The sequence below is a fragment of the Ranitomeya variabilis genome, chromosome 4, assembly GCF_051348905.1.
Source record: "Ranitomeya variabilis isolate aRanVar5 chromosome 4, aRanVar5.hap1, whole genome shotgun sequence".
Taxonomy (NCBI): Eukaryota; Metazoa; Chordata; class Amphibia; order Anura; family Dendrobatidae; genus Ranitomeya; species Ranitomeya variabilis.
This window is the reverse complement of record NC_135235.1, coordinates 477171628-477196249: the sequence shown is the minus strand read 5'-3', so window position 1 is coordinate 477196249 and position 24622 is coordinate 477171628. Positions and strand designations below refer to the sequence as shown.

Sequence of the window (24622 nt, the reverse complement as noted above, 5' to 3'; positions counted from 1 at the left end):
CCATCTCAATTCCAGTCAATTTTGCATTGAAAATTCAAATGGCGCTCCTTCCCTTCCGAGCTCTGCCATGCGCCCAAACAGTCGTTCACCCCCACATATTGGGTATCAGCGTACTCAGGACAAATTGCACAACAACTTTAGGGGTCTAATTTCTTACCCTTGGGAAAATAAAAAATTGGGGGTGAAAAGATCATTTTTGTGAAAAAATGATTTTTTATTTTTATGGCTCTGCATTATAAACTTCTGTGAAGCACTTGGTGGGTCAAAGTGCTCACCACACATCTAGATAAGTTCCTTAGGGGGTCTACTTTCCAAAATGGTGTCACTTGGGGGTTTCAATGTTTAGGCACATCAAGGGCTCTGCAAACGCGACATGGCATCCGATCTCAATTCCAGTCAATTTTGCATTGAAAAGTCAAATGGTGCTCCTTCGCTTCCGAGCTCTGCCATGTGCCCAAACAGTGGTTTACCCTCACATATGGGGTATCAGCGTACTCAGGACAACTTGTACAACTTTTAGGGTCCAATTTCTCCTGTTACCCTTGGTAAATGAAAACAAATTGGAGCTGAAATAAATTGTGTGAAAAAAAGTGAAATGTTCATTTTTATTTAAACATTCCAAAAACTCCTGTGAAACACCTGAAGGGTTAATAAACGTATTGAAATGTGGTTTTGAGCACCTTGAGGGGTGCAGTTTTTAGAAATGGTGTCACACTTGGTTATTTTCTATCATATAGACCCCTCAAAATGACTTCAAATGTGATGTGGTCCCTAAAAAAAAAATGGTGTAGTAAAAATGAGATATTGCTGTCAACTTTTAACCCTTAACTCCCTAACAAAAAAATTTTGGTTCCAAAATTGTGCTGATGTAAAGTAGACATGTGGGAAATGTTACTTATTAAGTATTTTGTGTGACATATCTCTGTAATTTAGGGGCATAAAAATTCAAAGTTGGAAAATTGTGAAATTTTCAACATTTTCGCCAATTTTCCGTTTTTTTTTTTTCCACAAATAAACGCAAGTTATATCGAAGAAATTTTACCACTATCATTAAGTACAATATGTCACGAGAAAACAACGTCAGAATCGCCAAGATTGAAGCGTTCCAGAGTTATAACCTCATAAAGTGACAGTGATCAGAATTGTAAAAATTGGCCCGGTCATTAACGTGCAAACCACCCTCGGGGCTTAAGGGGTTAAAGATTAGCATTGATAACCACCATGGAGTAAATTATCAATGATGCTGGTGGAGGTGCAGGGTGACAGACTCTCCACAAATCTGCTTCCATCAGGCTGCTGGAGCACCTATCTGTAGGGTGGATGATGGCAGCAGCTCTGTACACTGAAGAGGTGCAGTACTTGGCCTAGAGCCCCCAATCTTCAAGTGAATGGGATCCATAATGCAGTGCTCTGCAGCAACCACTAGCCATAATTGGCTTTCATTCAGCTGCTGACAGAGCAGATGCCAGCTGATTAGTGGCAGTTTGTTGCTTGTCTGATCTCACCTTGCTTCATGTTTTACCCTTTATTCCAGAGGGTAAAAGTTGCACACCACAAGTTGACATAGAACAGATTTCACATCCTCAGCAATGAACAAGTTATCTGCAGTGTGCAGATAAGGTTGTTGAAGGCTGGCTTCACATTTGCTTGGGAGGGCTGCGGATGACAGTGTACTTTCTCCCTTCTTCCTCCTCCAAGTGTCCTGCATTAACCCATGTACCTATCTTTAACATTGGGTACGCAGGGACGTGCGTTGTATGCGGCAATTTGACGTGTGTGGCGACCACACGGAAACGAGTGGTCGCTGCACATGTCAAATTGCCACATGACGCATCCAACTCACGTCCCTGCGTACCCAATGTAAACGATAGGTACGCAGGATGCATGGAGAAGTAGGCTGATGTTTGAGGAAGTATGCTGCCATCTGCAGCCCTCCCAACCGCAAATGTGAAACTAGCCTAATCCACAACATTGCTATTGTCGTAATAGGATTATACCTTTGCTTTACAATATACTGTGTTTTTCCCTTTGTAAGGCTACGTTCACATTAGCGTTGCGTCAGGCATAGCCGCGGCGACGCATGCGTCATGCGCCCCTATATTTAATATGGGGGGGCGCATGGACATGCGTTGCACTTGCGTTTTGTGACGCATGCGTCAGGGCGCAGAGGACGCTGCTTGATGCAGTTTTTTCTGCGCCAAAAACCATGCAAAAGTGGACGCATGCGTCACAAAACGCTGCGTTGTGCATGCGTTTACATTTGCGTTGTGGACGCTGCACCGCACAACGCTAATGTGAACGTAGCCTTAGATGCACTTTTTCCCCCCAAAACTTACAATATGCTGCTTACCGGTACCATTGCAGGCTGAGATGAGGGGGGTGTCCGCCAACATTTCGTGAAAGGCCAGAGCCACCCCCCAGCAGTTACGTGGTTTCCTCCTGTGGTGTTGTGGGAAAATGGCTGCCGGAGGCAGCATATGCACAGATATCTCAGGACCAAGATTTCCATCTGCGCATGCGCCGCCTTCGGCAGCCATTTTCCCAGAACCACCACACAGGAAAGCATGGATGAACTGCCGGGGGAGGCTCTGGCCTTTCACAATGTTGGCAGAGCCACATGACACCTGCACACCCCCTCACCGCACCCACCACCCCCGATAAGCAATAAGATGCATGGATTATAAGAAGCACCCCTATTTTAAGTTTTTTTTTCTCAAAATTTGGGGTGTGTTTTTATAATCTGAAAAATATGGTATACTGAGGAATATTTGTAGGTTGTATAGATTCCACAACTGGTTTCACTCTTATTTATACTGCATGGTTAATGCCATAAAAAACATGTTCGTCATTCTGTGGGTCAGCGAGTGTGGTGATGGCATAGTATTGGCCTGCCATGACTAATGGCAAAGTCTAGGGCCTATTCAACTTGAGTCGTGGTATTTAAGGCATTAAATTGAGGAAGCTGGTGTGATCTCCAATCCTGGCAGTTTCAGGGGTCAACTGCACCCATCATGTATGACTGGCTCAACTCCTCTGCCCCTTCATACACTCCTCCAATGTGTTCATCACCCAATGGCAAAGTTCTGTCACTGAAATGCTTTAGGAGGAACAAAAATTGCACAAAACAGCAGAAATATAATCACTCAAGGTAACTTGCATAACTTCATTATGCACCAGCGACACTTTCCTAAAGAATAAAGCTATGTGCACACGTTGCGGTTTTTACCGCGGAACCGCAGCGATTTTGATGCTGCGGGTCCGCAGCAGTTTCCATTGCGTTTACAGTTACATGGAAGCCGTAATCCGCTGTGCACATGGTGTGGGAAAAACCGCGCAGAAACGCAGCTGTTTACATTCCGCAGTATGTCACTTTTTTGTGTAGAATCGCGGCGATTCTGCATACATAGGAAAGCATTGATCCGCTTACTTCCCGCATGGGGCTGTGCCCACGATGCGGGAAGTAAGCGGATCATGTGCGGATAGCACCCGGGGTGGAGGAGAGGAGACTCTCCTCCAGGCCCTGGGAACCATATTTGTGTTAAAAAAAAGAATACAAATAAAAAAAAATAATGATATACTCACCTCTCAGCGCTGCATGCGGCCGTCCGGTCGCAGGGTTGCTGTGCGAGCAGGGCCTGCGATGACGTTGCGGTCACATGACCGTGACGTCACGAAGGTCCTCGCATAGCATCTTTGGAACCGGACCGCCGCGTGCAGCGCTGAGGAGATCGGGACGTCAGAGGGTGAGTATAACCATTTTTTTAACATTACTATTGATGCTGCATATGCAGCATCAATAGTAAAACAAGTGCAGGAGTAAACCCGCAGCGGAAACCGCAAGACAAATCTGCAGGGCTAACCGCAGCGGTTTTGCCCTGGAGATTTATTAAATCCGCTGCGGGAGAATCCGCAGAGGACCCTTCCTACGTGTGCACATAGCTTAAATCCACACCTAGTATACATCAGTTGTTCATGGTTTCATACTTTCTCCACGCTTCAAATCTATGACTTGCATATCATTTATCTGCAGTCTATCTGGTCCTGAATATGGTCTGAATGTCTTCCCCTTGCATTACCAGTGGGCTCGGGCTGCAGGTCTGCCTGCTGACAGTACATGGTTTGTATGAAAAGTTCCATAATCTATTAATACCCAAAGAATTGGCTAACTGACAAATGTACTGCACTTTAACAATGTTAATAGATGAAATCATTAAAGGGAATCTGTCACCCCAAAAATGACCTATAAACTAAGGCCACCGGCATCAGGGGCTTATCTACAGTATTCTGTAATGCTGTAGATAAGCCCCCGATGTAACCTGAAAGATGAGAAAAACAGACCAGAAGAGGACGTCATCTGATGAAGATGGGAGGCGCTGGACCCGTACTAGCAGCGGAACCGCACCTGGGTGAGTATAATCTAATGTCTTTTTCTCATCTTTTAGGATACATCGGGGGTTTATCTACAGCATTACAGAATGCTGTAGATAAGACCCTGATGCCGGTGGGCTTACCTCACCCGCGATTTTGGGGGTGACAGGTTCCCTTTAAGGGCAGATCAAAGTAATGCAGGTGCCGCGACAAGAGAACATGATCGCATGAGGATGGGAGGCGCCGGACCGCGACGCCCATCGGATGGGACCGCCCCTGGGTGAGTATAATCTAACCTCTTTTTCTCATCTTTCAGGATACATCGGGGGCTTATCTACAACATTCCAGAATGCTGTAGATAAGCCCCTGATGCCGGTGGCCTTAGTTTATAAGCCATTTTTGGGGTGACAGATTCCCTTTAATCTCCTGCAGGTCAAGGTACTGGCAGCTCTTTAAATGCTCCAAACTGCTCCTGCGGGGGTAAACAATTTGTTGACCAGAAATCAATGGACAGCCAATGTTTTCATCAATGCTGCCAGTCCTACAGATTAAGAATAACTGCTTTTTCTTTCTTGGATTAGTGCCACTCGTAGTCATAGACTGTATGTGGTACTGCAGCTAAACCCTTATTCAACTCAAGCAGAGGTACTTTTACACACAGCTCACATACTTGAATGCATGTAACCTTTCAGAATAAGGTTTCTTATCTGAGTAATCTACAGGGTGGCCAGTGCCATATGTAATAGTCATAGGAAGGATGAATGACTATTCAAGTCACAATGTCATGTACAGTAAAATATTAGGCAACGTGTTTGCACTGAAAGGCCTTCCTCAATTATGGAGCACTGTGTAGCAGATTCTTCATTGATGGATATTCCCATGTGCTATCCTTTACACCTAGATATAACCGCTTCAGTAGGTGAGCGCAGGAACACTAATACCATCTGTTCAGCAGCAAGCCTAAATGTCTAATAGATGACACTAGAGTCCCTCTGAAGATTCTATTTGCAGATTTAACTTCCAGAAGGAGAAACTTGTAAAGTACATATACATTGCCATGTGTGAGTTGTTCCCAGAAGCTGTACCCTCATTTTTAGTTTTGATGTTTTATTTCCTAAACTGGCTCTTAATTTTAAAAAATGCTAAGGAAAACTATAAAAAGATATATTTATATAATAAAACCTCATGGCTATCACATGTACATATGTGTAGTGCAAACCTTGACCTGTATAATGGCTCACTGCCAAGAAACTTCTCCATGAACAAGCCTGTTCCAGTAGCCCCAAGCCATCCACCAAGAATCCGGGGGCAGCTGCCACTTGTCTGCACTCACAGGCTCCACTTCATTGTCATCACCTGACACCTGTCTGCTTTTCTGCTGTATATATAGCATTTCTTGGTGGCAATCTTGAGTTTGATGGTGCAGCCACAGGAACTTCATCTTTGTCCATTTTCTCAAGATAAGCTGTTAATATCCTTATAAATGTTGGGTGGATGATTTATCTGACAGATCTCTCCTCGCTGTGATGATCATCATCTGGATAGTATGCCTTCCTGGGAGGCTGGATCCCGCCAGGCACTCTCTGTCTGCATTAAATGTCTTCAAAGGAACGTTCAGACATCGGAGATCCCATTTGTGGAGCAGCGCCTCTATTGACCAGCTGGCACTAAGGGTTAATATTGAGATGATTACACAAGAAGTACATCTTTCTCCTAAGATGGTAAGGCTCAATAACACTGGAGATTTAAGTAAAAGTGATGGCCACTTTGGCTGCCCTTTGTCCTATTGGGACAAATGATGTGGAAAGTCCCCCACCATTTTCTTTTGAGGCTATAAACATATATTTCATGTTACACCAATGTGGAAGTGTTCACACCCAAGTGATAAATGTTGAAGAAATTGTGTCTGCTTCATGAAAAAGAACAGTCTGTGGTGAACGCCTGCTGGTCTTCTTTAGTTTGTAAAGCAACAAGAAGCCGTCACATTTTATTTGCTCATCTACTAAAAAAAGGAACCCTCAATTATCACAGGTATTACTAGAAAATATAGTAATCTAAGATCGGAGCTTAGATAAGCAGTTACAGGTAAGCCCACAAGCTAAGTCAGCCTTTCCCAGTGACAGCCAGCAGAATACACTATGACAACCCCTTCTCAATACATTTTCCCACAGAAAATAAGTCCGTGCTTGCCTCTGATGCTGGATCTTCTGTGACGTTAAGGCTACTTTCACACTAGCGTCGCACGACGAATTTCGACGTACCGACGCTAGCAGTGAATGCGCCGCACAACGGGGGCAGCGGATGCTGTTTTTCAACTCATCCGCTGCCCCATTGTGAGGTGCGGGGATGAGGGGGGCGGAGTTCCGGCCGCGCATGCGCGGTCGGAAATGCTGGACACGACGCACTAAAAAACGTTACATGCAACGTTTTTTGGTGGCGACGGTCCGACGCAACCGTCGCACGACGGTTGCGACGTGTGGCAATGCGTCGCTAATGCTAGTCTATGGAGAAAAAACGCATCCTGCAAGCTCTTTTGCAGGATGTGTTTTTTCTACAAAACGACGCATAGCGACGTGCAGTGCACGACGCTAGTGTGAAAGTAGCCTAAGCCACAAGAGCCATGTAGCCAATGGGCCACTTCACTTCCTTCTGACAAAACTAACACCTAGAAGAAATAAGATCTGTTGCTTTCGGGAATCCTCTGAAAGTCAGTTACATTCAAAAGGAAATGAATGAAGTGGCCACTGATTGCAGGGCTCATGTGACAACATCATGGGAGACCCAGCACCAACATTGCCAGAAAAGCACCGGTGGTTATTTCTCATGGGGGAATATATTGGATTACTCACCGGTAATGCTCTTTTATAGAGCCCACGACAGCACCCACTGAGAGAGGGGATCCGCCCCTAGGAACAGGAAACCTACAGAGAGATAAAAGGGGCGGCCCCTCCTCACTCCTCAGTTGTTTTACAGAGAAAAAGGAGGAACCGCCGCCAGGTGTTTTAGTTTAACAGGTTTTAGGCATATATACATATTTACAACCTCGTACCATATTACTCTATTATATACATCTCCCTATTAAGACACCACGTGCAACTAAATAAAGAAAAAGGGAGGGATTCGAATGGGTGCTGTCGTGGGCTCTATAAAAGAGCATTACCGGTGAGTAATCCGATATTTTCTATTCGCCACGACAGCACCCACTGAGAGATTTTCAGAGACTATATACTGGGTGGGTTAACTGAATCAAGAACCGAAACCCCAAAGGTTAGGTCAGAAGCAGCAGATAGATCTAATCTATAGTGTCTATAGAAGGTGTTTGGTGAAGACCAAGTCGCAGCCTTACATATAAGGTCTATCGGCACATTCACCCTCTCTGCCCAGGAGGTTGACACGGCTCTTGTGGAGTGAGCTCCCACATGCATTGGAGGATCTCTTCCTCCTGCTTTATACGCCAGGACTATGGCATCTCTAATCCAGCGTGATAGCGTGTTCTTTGTAACTCTGGAATCTTCTATCAGATGTCACGGATAGATAAGGAGGGTCAATTGATAAGGCATGGAGATCACTCACTCTTCTAGCGGATACTAACGCTACTAACAGTATTGTTTTTAGCGAGATGTTCTTTAATGAGGCCTCATGTAGAGGCTCAAACGGGCTTTGTGTCAAGGCATCTAGGACCAGAGATAGATCCCACTGAGGCACCTGTGGTATATGAATAGGTTTTGATCGTTCACATGCTGATATAAAACGAGAAACCCATCTATCTCCCGCCACATCATAACTGAAGAGGGCTCCTAGAGCTGAAACCTGGACTCTTAGAGTATTTACAGACAGTCCTAATTCAAGTCCTTTTTGCAAGAACTCTAATATTGAAAATATAGGTACTTTAGCGGAAAGTTGTGCAGTATGAAATTGAAGGAATTTCTTCCAAACCCTGACATAGATTTGGGTAGTGGAAGGCTTTCTACTTTTCATAAGAGTATCTATAAGCCCACTAGAAAAACCCCTTAGAGTTAGTAAGTGCCTTTCAAATTCCATACCGTCAGATTCATGCCTTTTACCCGAGGATGGAAGAACGGTCCCTGAGACAACAGGTCCTTGGTCTGAGGCAGGATCCAAGGGTCTGTAGTCGACATCGCCCTGAGCCAGGAGAACCATGGCCTCTTGGGCCAGAATGGGGCTACCAACAGAACTCTTGCCCCCTCCTCCCTTATTTTTCTTATTACTATAGGTAATAGATTCCATGGAGGGAATGCGTAGGCCAGGTCGAATGTCCATGGCACCTGAAGGGCATCGAATATGTCGGGGTTGTCCAGTCTGCAAAGGGAAGCAAATGTTTTGACCTGACGGTTGGACCTTGTTGCGAATAGGTCTATTTGTGGCACGCCCCATCGGTCTGTTATCAGCCGGAAAATCTCTCTGCTGAGCATCCATTCCCCTTGATGAAGGGTATGGCGACTGAGGAAATCGGCACGAATGTTGTCTATACCTCTGATGTGCACCGCTGATAAGGACAACAGATGACTTTCGGCTAACGTCATGATGTCCGAAGAGACTTTCACAAGATTTTCTGACCGTGTACCTCCTTGACGATTTAAATAGGCTACTGCCGAGGTGTTGTCTGAGAGGACCCTTGTGTGAGAGCCTCGTAGCTGGGGAAGAAAGTGGAGTAGGGAATAATATATGGCTCTTAATTCTTTTACATTAGAGGAATTAGCTAATTCTGACCTGGACCAAAGGCCCTGAACCACCTGATCACCAAAATGCGCTCCCCAGCCCTCTGGACTAGCATCTGTGGTCACTATGGTAGAAGGGGTAATGACCCATGGTACCCCCTCTGATAGATTTCCCCAATCTAACCACCATGTAAGGGAGTGTACTACCTCTGCCGTTAAGAAAATTGTTCGGTCTAAGTGTACCCTATTTTTAGTGTCCTCCTGTAATACCAATTTCTGCAGCTGCCTGGTATGGAATTGAGCCCATTTAACCGCAGGGATACATGATGATAGTGAACCTAACAACGACATGGCATTTCTTAGTGATATATCACGCTTTTTGATAGCCAAATCTACTTTATTAATGATTGAAAATTTTTTATCATCAGGCAACCAACATTTTTGGTATACTGAATCCAGGAGGAGACCTAAAAATCTTTGACAAGTGACGGGTTGGAGTCTGGATTTTTCCCAGTTAACAATCCATCCCAGCCTTTGTAAAGAGGATACCACCTCCTCTAACCTTTGCTCACACTGTAAAAATTTTTTCCCCACAATTAGTAGGTCATCCAGATATGGGATGACAAACGTGTCTTAACCGTAGAAAGGACATTACCTCCAAAAGTAATTTAGTAAAGACCCTAGGGGCCATAGATAGACCAAAGGGCATTGCTCTATATTGAAAATGACGAACTTGACCGTCTATAACTACTGCTACCCGAAGAAACTGCTGGTGTGACTGGTGTATGGGAAGATGATAATAAGCATCTTTGAGATCAAGTACTACCATGTAACAGTTAGGGAATAAATTTTTAATGGCTGATCGAATGGATTCCATTTTAAATGTTGTGGGTTTTATGAACATATTTAGTTTTCTCAAATTAAATATAGTTCTATAGGATCCGTCAGGTTTGGTAATCAGAAACAAGGGGGAGTAGAACCCCTGCCCCGTTTGAGATGACGGAACCTCTATTAAGACCCGTTTTGCAAGAAGGGACTTAACTTCTACTTCCAATGCTTCTTGTTGTAGTTTGGATTTTAGGGAGGTGAGCCGAAAGGAATCCGGAGGTTTTCGGATGAAGTCTAGGGTGAGGCCTGAGGATATTAATTTTATGGCCCATGGGTTAACAGTTATTTCTCTCCACTGATTGATAAATCCCAGTAGTCTACCGCCCACTGGTGGAATAAGGTTCCTGGGACTTTTCGGCTGGTTTGAAGGGACGTTTGTTAAACAAATTGCCTTTCTGCCTGAAGTCTTTGTTCCTCCATTGCTCTTTAAAGCTTCCCTTTCTGCCAAATGCTGGCCTCCTAAATGCCCTTCTGTAAGCAGGAACAAAGGGATTAGGAAAACCTTTTTTACGTTCACCCGCCTTAGTGAGTATCTCATCCAGAATAGTTCCAAAGAGGTACTCACCCTGACAGGGTATGGCACACAACTTGGATCTGGACTGGGCATCCCCCTTCCAGTTCTTTAACCATAAGGCCCGGCGGGCAGTGTTTGCGAGGCTGGCTGTCCTGGCCGCCAGGCGGAGAGAATCCACGGAGGCATCGGATATAAATGTCGCAGCGCTTCTGATTAAGGGGATGGATGCCCGCAATTTCTCCCTAGATATACCACTCTTTATATTCTGGTCCAGCTGGTCTAACCAAACCAGCATAGATCTACTGGTACATGTGGTGGAGATTGCCGGCCTAAACGCAGTGACACAGGCCTCCCATGATTTTTTCAAAAGTGCATCCGATTTCCTATCCATGGGGTCAGATAAGGAGCCTGCATCTTCCACCGGTAGGGAAGAACGGCGGGAAGTGGATGCGACAGCCGCATCGACCTTTGGAACTTTAGTCCAGGTATTTAAATCTTCGTCCTCAAAGGGGTAACGTCTCTTACAGGACACTGGTGTAAACCCCTTCTGTCCCTTGCTCCACTCTTTCTTAATGAGGTCTTTTATAGTCTGGTTCACTGGGAATACGTGGCCCTTTCGCTGAGATAGACCTGCGAACATAACCTCCTGGGCCGTTTGGGGTTCTTTAACCTCCGACACCCCCATCGTTTTCCTCACTGATTTAACTAGACTATTTACTCCCTCAGTCGGGAAACAGACATGTTCCTCCTCATCTGAGGAACCAGACAAGTGGGAAACGTCTGAATCAATCTCCCCACTTTCCGCCGACGTGTCAGCATTAGGCGAGGATCTTCTCCTACTCCTTTTCTCAATACTGCCCGCGGGACCACCACTCAACGATTGGAGTTCCTCCCGAATCATGAGCCGTATTTCGTCCATTTTAACGGACTCCTCCTGCCGCAGGGTGTTAGCTATGCATGCCTGACATAACGTCTTAGGATAAGAGTCAGGCAGGGGCTCAATACATATAGCACACTGCTTGTGCTTGGTCTTCTCCTTGCTTTTTGCCTAGAGGGACATGAGCAGAGGAGACCAATATAAGCTCTGAAGGAGCTGAGAACCCAAACATTCTGAAGCATACTATACCGATTGTTGGGTGGATCGTTGGGTGGATCGTCCGGTCTGGGATGTGGAACGGGATGATTTCCTTCCTGATTTATCGGTGGAATCACTCTTCCTGGAGTGTCCACTATTCCTTTTTGCAGCATCACCACCTTGCATTAGTGGCTCTTCTACAGGGTGCTCACTGACTTCCTCGTGGGACGACATAATGCGCACTGTTTTCCCTTCCTAATGGACTTTTATAGTGTGGACTATCAATCTCAGCCCCCGCAGCTGCACCCTCTTTTTTTTTTTTTTTTTTTTTAATTACCTGCATTAGGAAAACCTGCGAACACTGCCAGGAGGAATCCAATATGGCCGCTACCCCGGAAATGCAATGCCGACCTTCAGGGGGTCGGCCATACTACATCCGGGATTCCGGACGCACTGCGCATGCGCCGGCGTCTGCCGCATTTTTCCGGCACTGCAACCCCACGCGTCGTACCTGAGGGACCGGGGGGAGCCTCCGCTGTCCAACGCCACATCGTTCCAGACCGGGATCAACCAGGTATGCCATGGTCGTTCTTTCCACAACGATGTCCCAGCAGGGAGATCGTTGGAACGTTTCAGGCCCCATCCTTCGGCCGGTGCAGACGAGGAGGAAACCAACAGGAATCCCCGACTCCGCCTCTACTCACTCTGGAGCCCCTGCCGCTCAGCAGAGACGTACAGGCGGCATCCAGGCGAGAGTTGTTTGTTTTTTTTTTCATAGACACCGCTGTACAGTATCTACAGAGATCTTCTCTGTGGGCTTCCTTCTAAGAACAGGAAACCAACTGAGGAGTGAGGGGGGGCCGCCCCTTTTATCTCTCTGTAGGTTTCCTGTTCCTAGGGGCGGATCCCCTCTCTCAGTGGGTGCTGTCGTGGCGAATAGAAAATGGTAATTTAGAAGGGATTGTATGAGTAGTGGTCAACCCCTTTACGGCAGAGCTCACAATTGTTTCGGAGGCTGTAACGCAAAAGTCCACAATATTTGATAGGGAGAATGTGGCAACATCCAGCACAGTTGTTACCATCAAAATACACATCACCATGATGAACCCAATAGACACCATCATTGTGCACGATGTGAAGGAACTGGCACTTATCATATTAAAAAGAAACAACCCCCTTTTCTGCAGATGATGCTTTGCACACGAGCAACCTGCTGCATTGGAAAAAAAAATGTCTGTCCAGGTAATACAAGGACAGCTACCTACATATTAGTAAGAATATATTTTAGTGTAAATATTAGGCCTCCCTATAAGGGTGCACTTACACCAACTATTGTACACGAGCGTAGCTAAGGAACCAGGGCTATGGAGTCGGGAGTCCATTTTGGAGGGTTGTATAAAATACTCCCAACTCTTAAAATATCTAATAAATTGGGTACAGTAGTACAATGCAGGATGTGCTGTCAATTTTTCCATAAGAATTTGGGAAAGTTATGAAATGTACTATAAATGTCTGTTCTGTTCCTGATCTAAGTATCTCGGCTTTTAGGTGAGAGGAATCTGTGCTGCACTTTATGTACATGTTCAGTAGTGAGTCAGGGCTTTGGAGTCATAGTTGAGATGAATCTGTGCTGCACTTTATGCACATGCTCAGTAGTGAGTCAGGGCTGTGGAGTCATAGTTGAGAGGAATCTGTGCTGCACTTTATGCACATGCTCAGTAGTGACGAGTGCTGTGGAGTCGTAGTTGAGATGAATCTGTGTTGCACTTTATATACATGCTCAGTAGTGACCAGGGCTGTGGAGTCAGAGTCAGGGAAATTGAGGAGTCGGAGGTTTCCTTACAGACTCCACGCCACCTGACGGAGTCTAACTCCGAAACGCGCGTCGGGCTGACGTGCAGTTCATAGGATCTGGCAGACTAAAGCTTTCCGCCCGCATCAGGTAATGTACTCTGGAGCAGCCATGTGCGCTCAATTATTGTATGGGGTGTTTTCTATACCTTTGCGGTAGCGGTTATGGGGCAGTGGCTTGGGCTTCATTGGTATTAGTGGCTTTGCCATTTTTGATCTCTGGTAGTTGTGTTACTCTACATGCCCACTATATGCACTACTATAATGGTCTGGGTCCCTTCTAGACATCTTACTATGTGCCTTAGGGTTCAACTATGAGACACATATTGATACCAGCCACATACGCTTAGCACGAGCTCCTTTTGGTCAGCTATTTTCCCCTCCTGATTACACCACTAGGTTATAATTGTGAGCCAGTTTATGATCTGCATGTTTTATCTTCCGCACAACAACAGTCCCTCTGGGTGTTACATTGTTTCCGCCACTGTGTTTCATGTCATGGTCTGACTTTTTTAATATCATGTAATTGTAATTAATAAAGATTGCTTGTTTTATAGTTCAATGTTTACTTTTTTGTCGTATTTTTGTGGTTTCCACATCCCCCTTTCGTACTATGCAGTTACGACTGAGTTGATGATCAGTCCGGCTAGCGTGTAAACAGATTTCCTATTCACGTGATGTCGCCATTTAATACCATCAGCCTAATTTTGACATATTTGGTATCGCCACATTCAGAATCGCCCGATCTATCAATAAGAAAAGCATTAACCTGATCGCTAAACAGCCTAGTGAGAAAAAAATTCGAAACGCCAGAATTACTTTTTTTGGTCACCACGACATTGCATTAAAATGTAATAACGGGCGATCAAAAGAATGTATCTGCACCAAAATGCTATCATTAAAAACGCCAGCTCGGCACGCAAAAAATAAGCCCTCACCCGACCCCAGATCATGAAAAATGGAGACGCTACGGGTATCGGAATATGGCACAATTTTTTTTTTTTTTTAGCAAAGTTTAGAATCTTTTTTTCACCACTTAGATAAAAAATAACCTAGACATGTTTGGTGTCTGAACTCGTAATGACCTGGAGAATCATAATGGCAGGTCAGTTTTAGCATTTAGTGAACCTAGCAAAAAAGCCAAGCAAAAAACAAGTGTGAGATTGCACTTTTTTTGCAATTTCACCGCACTTGGAATTTTTTTCCCGTTTTTTAGTACACGACATGCTAAAACCAATGATGTCATTGAAAAGTGCAACTTGTCCCGCAAAAAATAAGCCTTCATATGGCCATATTAACGGAAAAATAAAAAAGTTATGGCTCTGGGAAGGAGGGGAGCGAAAAACGGGAACGCAAAAATGGAAAAGGGCAAGGTCGTGATGGGGTTAAATAAAGTTATTGTTCTTGGCAGCACGTTGATACTATGTAAACACGTTATATGCTACTGAGAGTAATGGCAATCCATTTGCACAAAACGATCTTTTACCAATAATTCTGTGCACATCGGATGTGCAGTTGGCCTGTGTAACGGTTGCCATTGGCTAGTGTAAACCCATGGTAAGTCGCGGAGTGAAAGAGGTTTTCCACTACTAATCTGACCCCTTTCATATGTCCTATTTTTTCCTAACAATTTTCTAACATACTCCCCCTGTTCTGTAAGCTCATCGCTGTGGGTGATGCAGTACTCTGCTGTGATTCTAGCTCTGATACTTCCGGTCTGAAAACTGGCATCGGATGAACTGAGCAGCGCACATCATTGGCCTGATTCCGGCTTCCGAACTGGAAGTATCAGAGCTAGAATCATAGCAGAGTACTACATCACCCAGCAATGAGCTTAAAGGGGAACGGCGGGTAATAGGAGTAGATTAGAAAATTGATTGTTACGTAGATTTAAATCATATCAAAGGGGGTGAAATTAGTGTAAAACCTCTTTAATATCTAAAAGTGACTAATGAGCTGTTTTTAATTTACCAAAAGTCTGTGTACTGCTCATTCCACTATTCCATCCTTTGCTACGATTTTTTTTCCCTTGAGAACAGTGCCGCTCTTGTCCATGGGCCATGACTGGTATTGCATGTTAAATTCCAGTAAGTAAAACTAAACTACAGTACCAAAGTCCATGAAGTTTTTTTTTTTGTTTTTTTTATAACTTTGATAACTCTTATCGGATACAGTCATGGCCAAAAGTATTGACACCCCTGCAATTCTGTCAGATAATACTCAGTTTCTTCCTGAAAATGATTGCAAACAAAAATTCTTTGGTATGATTATCTTCATTTAATTTGTCTTAAATGAAAAAACACAAAAAGAATTGTCCTAAAGCCAAATTGGATATAATTCCACACCAAACATAAAAAAGGGGGTGGACAAAAGTATTGGCACTGTTCGAAAAATCATGTGATGCTTCTCTAATTTGTGTAATTAACAGCACCTGTAACTTACCTGTGGCACCTAACAGGTGTTGGCAATAACTAAATCACACTTGCAGCCAGTTGACATGGATTAAAGTTGACTCAACCTCTGTCCTGTATCCTTGTGTGTACCACATTGAGCATGGAGAAAAGAAAGAAGACCAAAGAACTGTCTGAGGACATGAGAAACCAAATTGTGAGGAAGCATGAGCAATCTCAAGGCTACAAGTCCATCTCCAAAGACCTGAATGTTCCTGTGTCTACCGTGCGCAGTGTCATCAAGAAGTTTAAAGCCCATGGCACTGTGGCTAACCTCCCTAGATGTGGAAGGAAAAGAAAAATTGACAAGAGATTTCAACGCAAGATTGTGCAGATGTTGAATAAAGAACCTCGACTAACATCCAATCCAGTTCAAGCTGCCCTGCAGTCCGAGGGTACAACAGTGTCAACCCCTACTATCCGCCAGCGTCTGAATGAAAAGGGACTGTATGGTAGGAGACCCAAGAAGACCCTACTTCTTACCCTGAGACATTAAAAAGCCAGGCTGGAGTTTGCCAAAACTTACCTGAAAAAACCTTAAAAGTTTTGGAAGAATGTTCTCTGGTCAGATGAGACAAATGTAGAGCTTTTTGGGCAAAGGCATCAACATAGAGTTTACAGGAGAAAAAAAGAGGCATTGAAAGAGAAGAACACGGTCCATACAGTCAAACATGGCGGAGGTTCCCTGATGTTTTGGGGTTGCTTTTGCTGCCTCTGGCACTGGACTGCTTGACCGTGTGCATGGCATTATGAAATCTGAAGACTACCAACAAATTTTGCAGCATAATGTAGGGCCCAGTATGAGAAAGCTGGGTCTCCCTCAGAGGTCATGGGTCTTCCAGCAGGACAATGACCCAAAACACACTTCAAAAAGCAAAGAAAATGGTTTGAGAGAAAGCACTGGAGACTTCTAAGGTGGCCAGCAATGAGTCCAGACCTGAATCCCATAGAACACCTGTGGAGAGATCTAAAAATGGCAGTTTGGAGAAGGCACCCTTCAAATATCAGGGACCTGGAGCAGTTTGCCAAAGAAGAATGGTCTAAAATTCCAGCAGAACATTGTAAAAAACTCATTGATGGTTACCGGAAGCGGTTGGTCGCAGTTATTTTGGCTAAAGGTTTTGCAACCAAGTATTAGACTGAGGGTGCCAATACTTTTGTCTGGCCTATTTTTGGAGTTTTGTGTGAAATGATCAATGTTTTGCTTCATTCTCTTTTGTTTTTTCATTTAAGACAAATTAAATGAAGATAATAATACCAAAGAATTTGTGTTTGCAATCATTTTCAGGAAGAAACTGAGTATTATCTGACAGAATTGCAGGGGTGTCAATACTTTTGGCCATGACTGTATATCTTCTACATCTGCTCAGTTTGCCTTTTTAGCAGTGTAAATTTTACCTTCTGACTTGATAAGTTGTCCAGAATTCAGCATCTGGGTTCCTTTTTATTATAAAATGCAGGGTTACTAAGATGTCTTCAAAATCTGCAAAAAAGATCCTGTTAATGCAGGCCGTTTGTAGCGCTTACAATACCCTTATGGTCGGTGGAGGATTACATTACCTTTTGGCTCATAAAAAACATCAGATCCCAAAATGATGTCGATAGGAGGGAGAGTGAGCAGATCTGGAGAGATCTCACCCCACGTCAGTCCAATCACTGGTACTCCAATTAGGTTGTTCTGGGCGCAGCTCCTGAAACCGTTTTCTATACACTGTGGTAGCGCTGCTGAATCGGACAGTATGACACTGGCACCACACTTAGCAGCCACTATGCCAGGGAGGCTCACTCCTGCGCCAACCTAAAACGGCAAGACATAGTAGACAATGAAACGCTTCCTAGAAGCCCTCGCCTTCAGACTTCATTCACACAGCCATAGTATGATCCATGTATTACATGGTAACCCTTTGGACTCCACTGACCAGCATCATGTATTTCAATGCAGCTGTCAGGCTTGGATTGAGAGAGCCGCCAGCCAATCTGTGCACTGCGTTCCGACCTCAGTCCGATTTATCTTTCCGTCTGAGTGCGCCCTAAGGAGAAGTCATCTATATGGTAAGCCTCTTTTTGAGGAAATCTTCTAAGACTGATGTTCTATACTCTAAGTCTTACACTGCAGTGCCTTATGGTAAGATAGCAATCTTGAGGCATGTTCGGAAGTGAAAAGGCAACAAGATGACGGGAAGCTGTAACATTTATTTTTCTGCTGAGGCAACCAAGAACAAAAAAGAGGAATATAGTGGGAAATCCTCCTGACGTAGATCTTTGATGTCATAGCACATTTTTTCCAGGATATGGCTAAGTATTGACCTTGATATTCATTCTAGGTGGAATTATGTTGTACTATTTATTCATGAACTTTGTTGAGTTTGTTTAATAAAGATTGTATATTTTAATAACGGCACGTTATACTGGATCTTTTCTCTTATGGTTACGTTTATCGTTGATGGAAGGTTGGAACATAGTGTGAGCATAGCCTGCGAGATGTTTCTGAGCATTGGCTCTCTAGGATAAAAAGTTTCTAGCTAGTAGAAAGTCTTATAAAAAGTATAATGAGGACCACATCTAAAGCATACAGAACAATACAAAAAAAGTAAGATTGGGGAAATATATTCTGTTACGAGGATTTCATACACCCTCCACCTATGGCGAGTCTCCGATCATATTGCCAAGTTGTGCAATTTAGGAACAACTGTTCGGAATATATAATCTAAATCTAGAAAGAGGCAGATGAACAAGGCGCGCCACCGGCTCAAAGAAACCAGCTTTATTGACAATACTTTTCTGTAGCAAACTGCTCCCTTCTTCAGGCCACATGACCTTGTTTTTCCTCGAGCTTATGGTGCCCATTGATCCACTAAAAAATGACAGATGAACAAAGTAAACCTAAAGCGTAACTGCAAAGTTGGTGCGCCTTTGGCACCCTATTAGCATTTCTCCAACTGGCCATGGCCGATATCTGGTCTGTCCCTCAACAGGATGACCAACAGGACAGCCAGAAAAAAAAATAATCATATGACTCAATGCTGTAAGCTCTCCAAAAAAAAGCCTCCTTATGGGGCCGCTTATGTTCTGTTGAGTGGAGTTACCCTTTAAGGTTACTTTTATTTATTGACATCAATGGGGAAAATTTCAAGACAGTATAAACCTTGTGTAAAGGCGAAGATCATGGTTTCCCACAGAAAAATGTCTATGCTTTCCTAAACCTGCAGCATAATACCCCACTTTTTGTAATGGATTTTCAAAGATCTGCTTCACCAGTACAAAGAAATACAAAGAAATAGGTTTACGCTAAATGAAGCCATGACTGACCTCCAACACTCTCTTTCCATTCACTGACGCTCGATGAAACCAGATGTACTGGGCAAGAACTGGTGCACTCGGCCAAACATACATTCCATACTCCGAATCCAGGACCTCCAGCATAACGAGAGAACAGATACATGTTATTACAGATCCAATTGAAGTCGGAGTCTTTTTTTTAGCATATGTTTTTGCCAGAAATTTAAAATGGAGAAAAGAGGGAGATAAATTTTGCACAAAATCAAAGATGCCTTTTTTATTTTTTGTCTTTTACTTTTTTGCGCTTTATAGAGTAAAACATCCCATGAGTCTTTAAAATGTTGCACATTCATTTTCTAATAAAATTAGACAGATTTTGTAGGGTACTTGAGCGCAGTTGGCCCAAAAAATTAGCGACGTTTCGAGTAGTCATAAATTACAAATTAAGTCAAAACGTTTAAGGAAAATAGCACCAAGGAAGCCCCCCAAAAAAATATATATATACGGTATATAAGTAAAGTTTACTTAAAAAAAATAATTATGAATACAGTCACTGACAAGGTCACACTTTGCTCCATTTATCTGGAGTAAAAATGTTCTAAGGCCACAATGACTGAAGGCCTAAATATTTAAATGGTCACTTCAAATCTTGCATAAATCTATACTACAGGGGAATGTAAGAAACCTTGTAATATGTCAGATTCTGTTTCTTTCTCCACCTGAACGCGTCATCCTTGCAGATAAAAAAAACAGAGAAAAACCATGTTGCTCAAAGCAAGATGGATTGTCAGCATGGTGAGGTGTCAGGTTACAGAGCCTTTTATACTATAGCGAGAGTAGAGGGCAAAAACTCAAAACAATGAGAAACAGATTGTGCTGCAACTTCAACTGTTTTTCTAATTAAAAATACCAAAAAAGAAACCAGCGGAAGCAAATGTCAAAGGTATCCAAAATCAGCAAAAATTGTATTAAATGTTAATTTAAAAAGACAACTATCTTTTAGTATATATAAAAGTATTCTATACCGTCCTCTGGGAAATACACATGCAATATATAACCGCAGGCGCAAGGCTATATACAACAACCATACCATGTGTTAGCAGAATCAATATGCACAGAAACACTTAACATAATCAATTAATGGACAGAATATATTGCTGTTCGAGATCAATCCAGACTGATTACTATATGTCACTTGTTAGTAGGGGTCACCATCCCAATCATAACGCGCGTTTCGCGTCTTGCTTCTTCCGGGGGAGTGTATACGTGGTTATCAATGTAAGGGCTTTTTATAGCCCTGTCTTTCATTAGTGGCAGCGGCGTTGTAATGGCGCTCACATCGCTGAATGGTGTCACAGCGCACGCGCCGGTCAGCGTCCTACATCACCACTCTGCTTCCCCGTCCGACGCTATAAAAAGCCCTTACATTGATAACCACGTATACACTCCCCCGGAAGAAGCAAGACGCGAAACGCGCGTTGGGGCCTTCAGGACTGCACCTGCAGGTTATGTATTGCATCCATCTTCTCTATTGTTAATATGAGCTTAACATGGGGCATGGCGTGATTACCAGCCCCTTATGCACAGTACCTTTATGATTGCAATTATTTATTCAATGGCAGTAATGTTAACTGGCTTACAAAGCACTAAGCACTTTACTTTTTGCTTACCTGTTTCTGGTATTGGTCCATGCATATTATGGTAAGGGGATGGTGACCCCTACTAACAAGTGACATATAGTAATCAGTCTGGATTGATCTCGAACAGCAATATATTCTGTCCATTAATTGATTATGTTAAGTGTTTCTGTGCATATTGATTCTGCTAACACATGGTATGGTTGTTGTATATGGCCTTGCGCCTGCGGTTATATATTGCATGTGTATTTCCCAGAGGACGGTATAGAATACTTTTATATATACTAAAAGATAGTTGTCTTTTTAAATTAACATTTAATACAATTTTTGCTGATTTTGGATACCTTTGACATTTGCTTCCGCTGGTTTCTTTTTTGGTATTTTCATGAATTTTGGGAAGAGTCATTTGAATAGGCCAGGTTTAATTTGTATGGTCTTGTTTTTCTAATTAGTGCTGGACTCACAGCTACACAGATTAGTTTTGCTGAATTATTTCTTTCATGCTCCTGCTGCAGAGAAACAAAAGCAGGAATCCTTAATCTCTGTGTGAACTGTGTATGGGAGAAGTCATAGCAGTTTGTCTGCACCCACTAGCTCAGAGGGAACTGAAAACTAAGACCCTGCAGAGGAAAAAACTGATGAAAAATGTAAGATAAAATATCATTTTAGACATAGTATTACTTCTTATGTACACACACAATAGCTTATTCTGAAAGTCACCAGAATAGTCGGGTACACAAATATTAAACCTCTTCTCACATCGGCTATCGGTCTGTTCAACCAATAAGGAGATGCGTGCCTGATAATGGAAATAGCCATAGATCATGTACAGTGGATGCCTAGCACCACTTCGGATATGGACGTTTTCATAAATACTCATGTCCCATGAAATAATTCTACAGTAGCTTTTGAGTTGAGGGTGTTATATAAATATCTTTTATGATTTTTCTTGTGCTGCATCACTTTTCTGGAATGCTCTACCCAGGACAAATAGATTAAAGGGTTTATTTGGGCCATTTATATCATGTGGTAGAGAATTTAACATGGAATACTAAGGGTATGTCCACATGACATCTTTCTCAGGCGAGACCTCTCCGAAAACACACCTGAAAAAGTGCTTAAAGATTTCTAAAAACAACAAACATATACATCGCAAGATCAAACTTACTTGCCGTACACATGTTCAGTCATTTTGAGCTTCTATTAACCACTTCAGGCTTTGGAAGCTGCGAAGCAGTTAACAGAAAGGACCTGTCCATACCTGCTAGATAGCTGTTCACCATTGTATACATACAAGTTGGGAGAAAAAAAAAATCTGGGGGTGAGGCAAAGCAGCAGAAAAGGACAATCCAGATAAGGCTACATTCACATTAGCGTTGCGTCAGGCGCAGCCGCGGCGACGCATGGGTCATGCGCCCCTATATTTAACATGGGCGCATGGACATGCGTTGCACTTGCGTTTTGTGACGCATGCGTCACTGTGGTGCATGCGTCAGGGCGCAGAGGACGCTGCATGATGCAGTTTTTTCTGCACCAAAAACCATGCAAAAGTGGACGCATGCGTCACAAAACGCTGCGTTGTGCATGCGTTTACATTTGCGTTGTGTGTTGCGTCGCCGACGCTGCACCGCACAACGCAAATGTGAACGTAGCCTAAGAAAGACGCTTCAGGAAAAACAACAATGGTGTTTCCCTAGAGTCTTTCTTGCAAACTAGTCAGATATGCAAGCGTATAAAAGATGCCGCGTCTGCATACACTAACTATATGTCCTGTAGTCACTGTTAGGTATTGCAGCACACTGCCGCTGGTCACGTGACCGCTCAGATGTGATCTGCATACTCAGCATCCTGTGCTGACCGCTTTCTCATCCACAGCACATGATGATAGGTATGGCACGTGACCAGCGCCGGGAGCGCAGCAATACCTAACAGTGACTACAGTACACCACATTACATGTCCTAGCCAACCACTTTAACAGCCACAGTTTTAAGCATGCCCCGAAGAATGCATCTTTTTAGGCAGGCCTAACACATTCCCCGATAGGCTCTTCATTTAATCCACCCTTCAACATAATTGTTCAGGTTCTGAAGCCCTTATTTGTCGGCAGAATTTCACCCCTTAAACTGTGCACATGAAGCCCTTTCAACAAGTCCAGAAATACCTTTACATGGCCAGCATGTTACTCCATCCCTGAGAAATCAGCTATGGTAGATCTGAAGCCTCTGTCGCTCCAGCTCTATTCCACAACCAATGCCACGGCCTTACAGTTTGACTGACAGCTTATTTGCCTAAAGTCACACAGCATAGAGGCTGTCAGCCAAGCAAATGGTGGTGGGCTCGGAATAGAGCTGGAGTGACAGAGGCTTCAGATCTACAAATAGCTCTTCCGGCTCACTTGCATATCCAATAATAGAGGAGCATGGCCATTGAAAGGTATTGCTGGACTTGTATGAGTTACATGCACATCTATCTAGTTTTGGGGGTGAAATCCAGATAACAGATTCCCTTTACCACTATGCTTGCACTTCATATCTATGCGTGCAAACATATAGGTTGGGGGACTCGTCCGGTTGGCCTAGTGTGTTCTTTATGGAAATAATAAAGCTGGCTTCATACATCCCCGACCACAGCTTTCCCAGCTGATGAGTTCAGGTTAGTGTGCTTCCACATTGCGTTCTGTGTCCCCTGTTATGACATAAGTCCGAAATTCCCACAAAATGGAGTCTGGAAGCACGCGCCATAGACTAACGGTGACGGCAGGGCGAACATCCCTCTGCCGTGCATCATTTTCAGGAGTGTACCCCTACAGGAGGTGGACACTGAGGTACAGTCTACTACGCCTCCTGTAGGGGTACACTCCTGAAAATGATGCACGGCAGAGAGGATGCTCGCCCTGCCGTTACAGTCTATGGCCCCGTCTATGACGCATGTGTCCGGACTCCATTTTGTTGGGGGATTTTGGATGCATGCCCTGACGTGATAGCAGCCTTACTTGGACTATGAAACACGAGGCGATAAGACCGGCCCAAGCCTGTACCGTACACTTGAAGCAGCGGTTTGTCCAGCTGGACAATGAAGGGATCTAGGGTGCGATTTCTAAGGCCACCATAATGGAAACCAGACAGACCCGGATACAGTCCCCGGGGTCTTTTCAGTGTCATTTGCATCAGTTATATACTAGGTCCATTCTCCACATGAATTCAGCTTCTTTGTTCCTAGAATGAAAACAAGTTATCGCCTAAGAGGAAAGATAAGTTACTGATCACTGGGGGCCATCACCAGGACCTGCACCAATCCACAAAATTAGGGACTTCTCACAAGAACAAAATGAAACAGTAAGCCGGACCCCCAATCATCACTCGTTCTCTATGGGCCTGCCGGTATAAGCTTATTCTGCAGCCCCATAGGGAATGACGGGAGCGCAGTCCAGCACGTGACCATCGCTCCATTTTGATTGGGTCAAAAGTGCCCGGATCAGGGGATCACTCAGGACCCAGAGGTCGGACCACCACAGAGCAATACGTGATCACTAGTGATGAGCGAGTGAACTCGTTGCTCGGGTGTCCTCCGAGTATTTTTTAGTGCTCAGAGATTTAGTTTTCATCGCCGCAGCTGAATGATTTACAGCTATTAGCCAGCTCGATTACATGTGAGGATTCCCTAGCAACCAGGCAACCCCCACATGTACTCAGCCTGGCTAGTAGCTGTAAATCATTCAGCTGCAGTGATGAAAACTAAATCTCCGAACACTAAAAAATACTCGGAGACCAGCCGAGCAACGAGTTCACTCGCTCATCACTAATTTCATCACCTATCCTGTGGATGGGAGAGAAATGATAGGGGCTAAGACTACAGATGTGACCAGAGCCTCAGGTAGGTC

At 43.9% G+C, this 24622-nt stretch overlaps 1 protein-coding gene across 5 annotated transcripts in view; it reads right to left on the bottom strand.

Annotated features, from left to right (window-relative positions):
- Positions 1-5043: 5043 nt before the first annotated feature.
- The window catches only part of METTL23 (methyltransferase 23, arginine), a 20297-nt gene continuing 718 nt past the window's right edge, over positions 5044-24622 (bottom strand). For 3 of the 5 annotated variants that reach the window (XM_077251841.1, XM_077251839.1, XM_077251840.1), the window contains exons 2-5: positions 19135-19239; positions 17386-17623; positions 17224-17308; positions 5044-6035 (exon numbers count right to left, since the gene is read on the bottom strand). In XM_077251841.1, the coding sequence (XP_077107956.1) occupies positions 5846-6035; positions 17224-17308; positions 17386-17623; positions 19135-19218 (597 nt within the window). In that variant the 5' untranslated portion in view covers positions 19219-19239 and the 3' untranslated portion in view covers positions 5044-5845. Of the gene's footprint in view, positions 6036-17223; positions 17309-17385; positions 17624-17744; positions 17856-19134; positions 20087-23734; positions 24308-24622 lie in introns of those variants that run through there. The other 2 variants (XM_077251842.1, XM_077251843.1) reach the window with 2 other exon arrangements.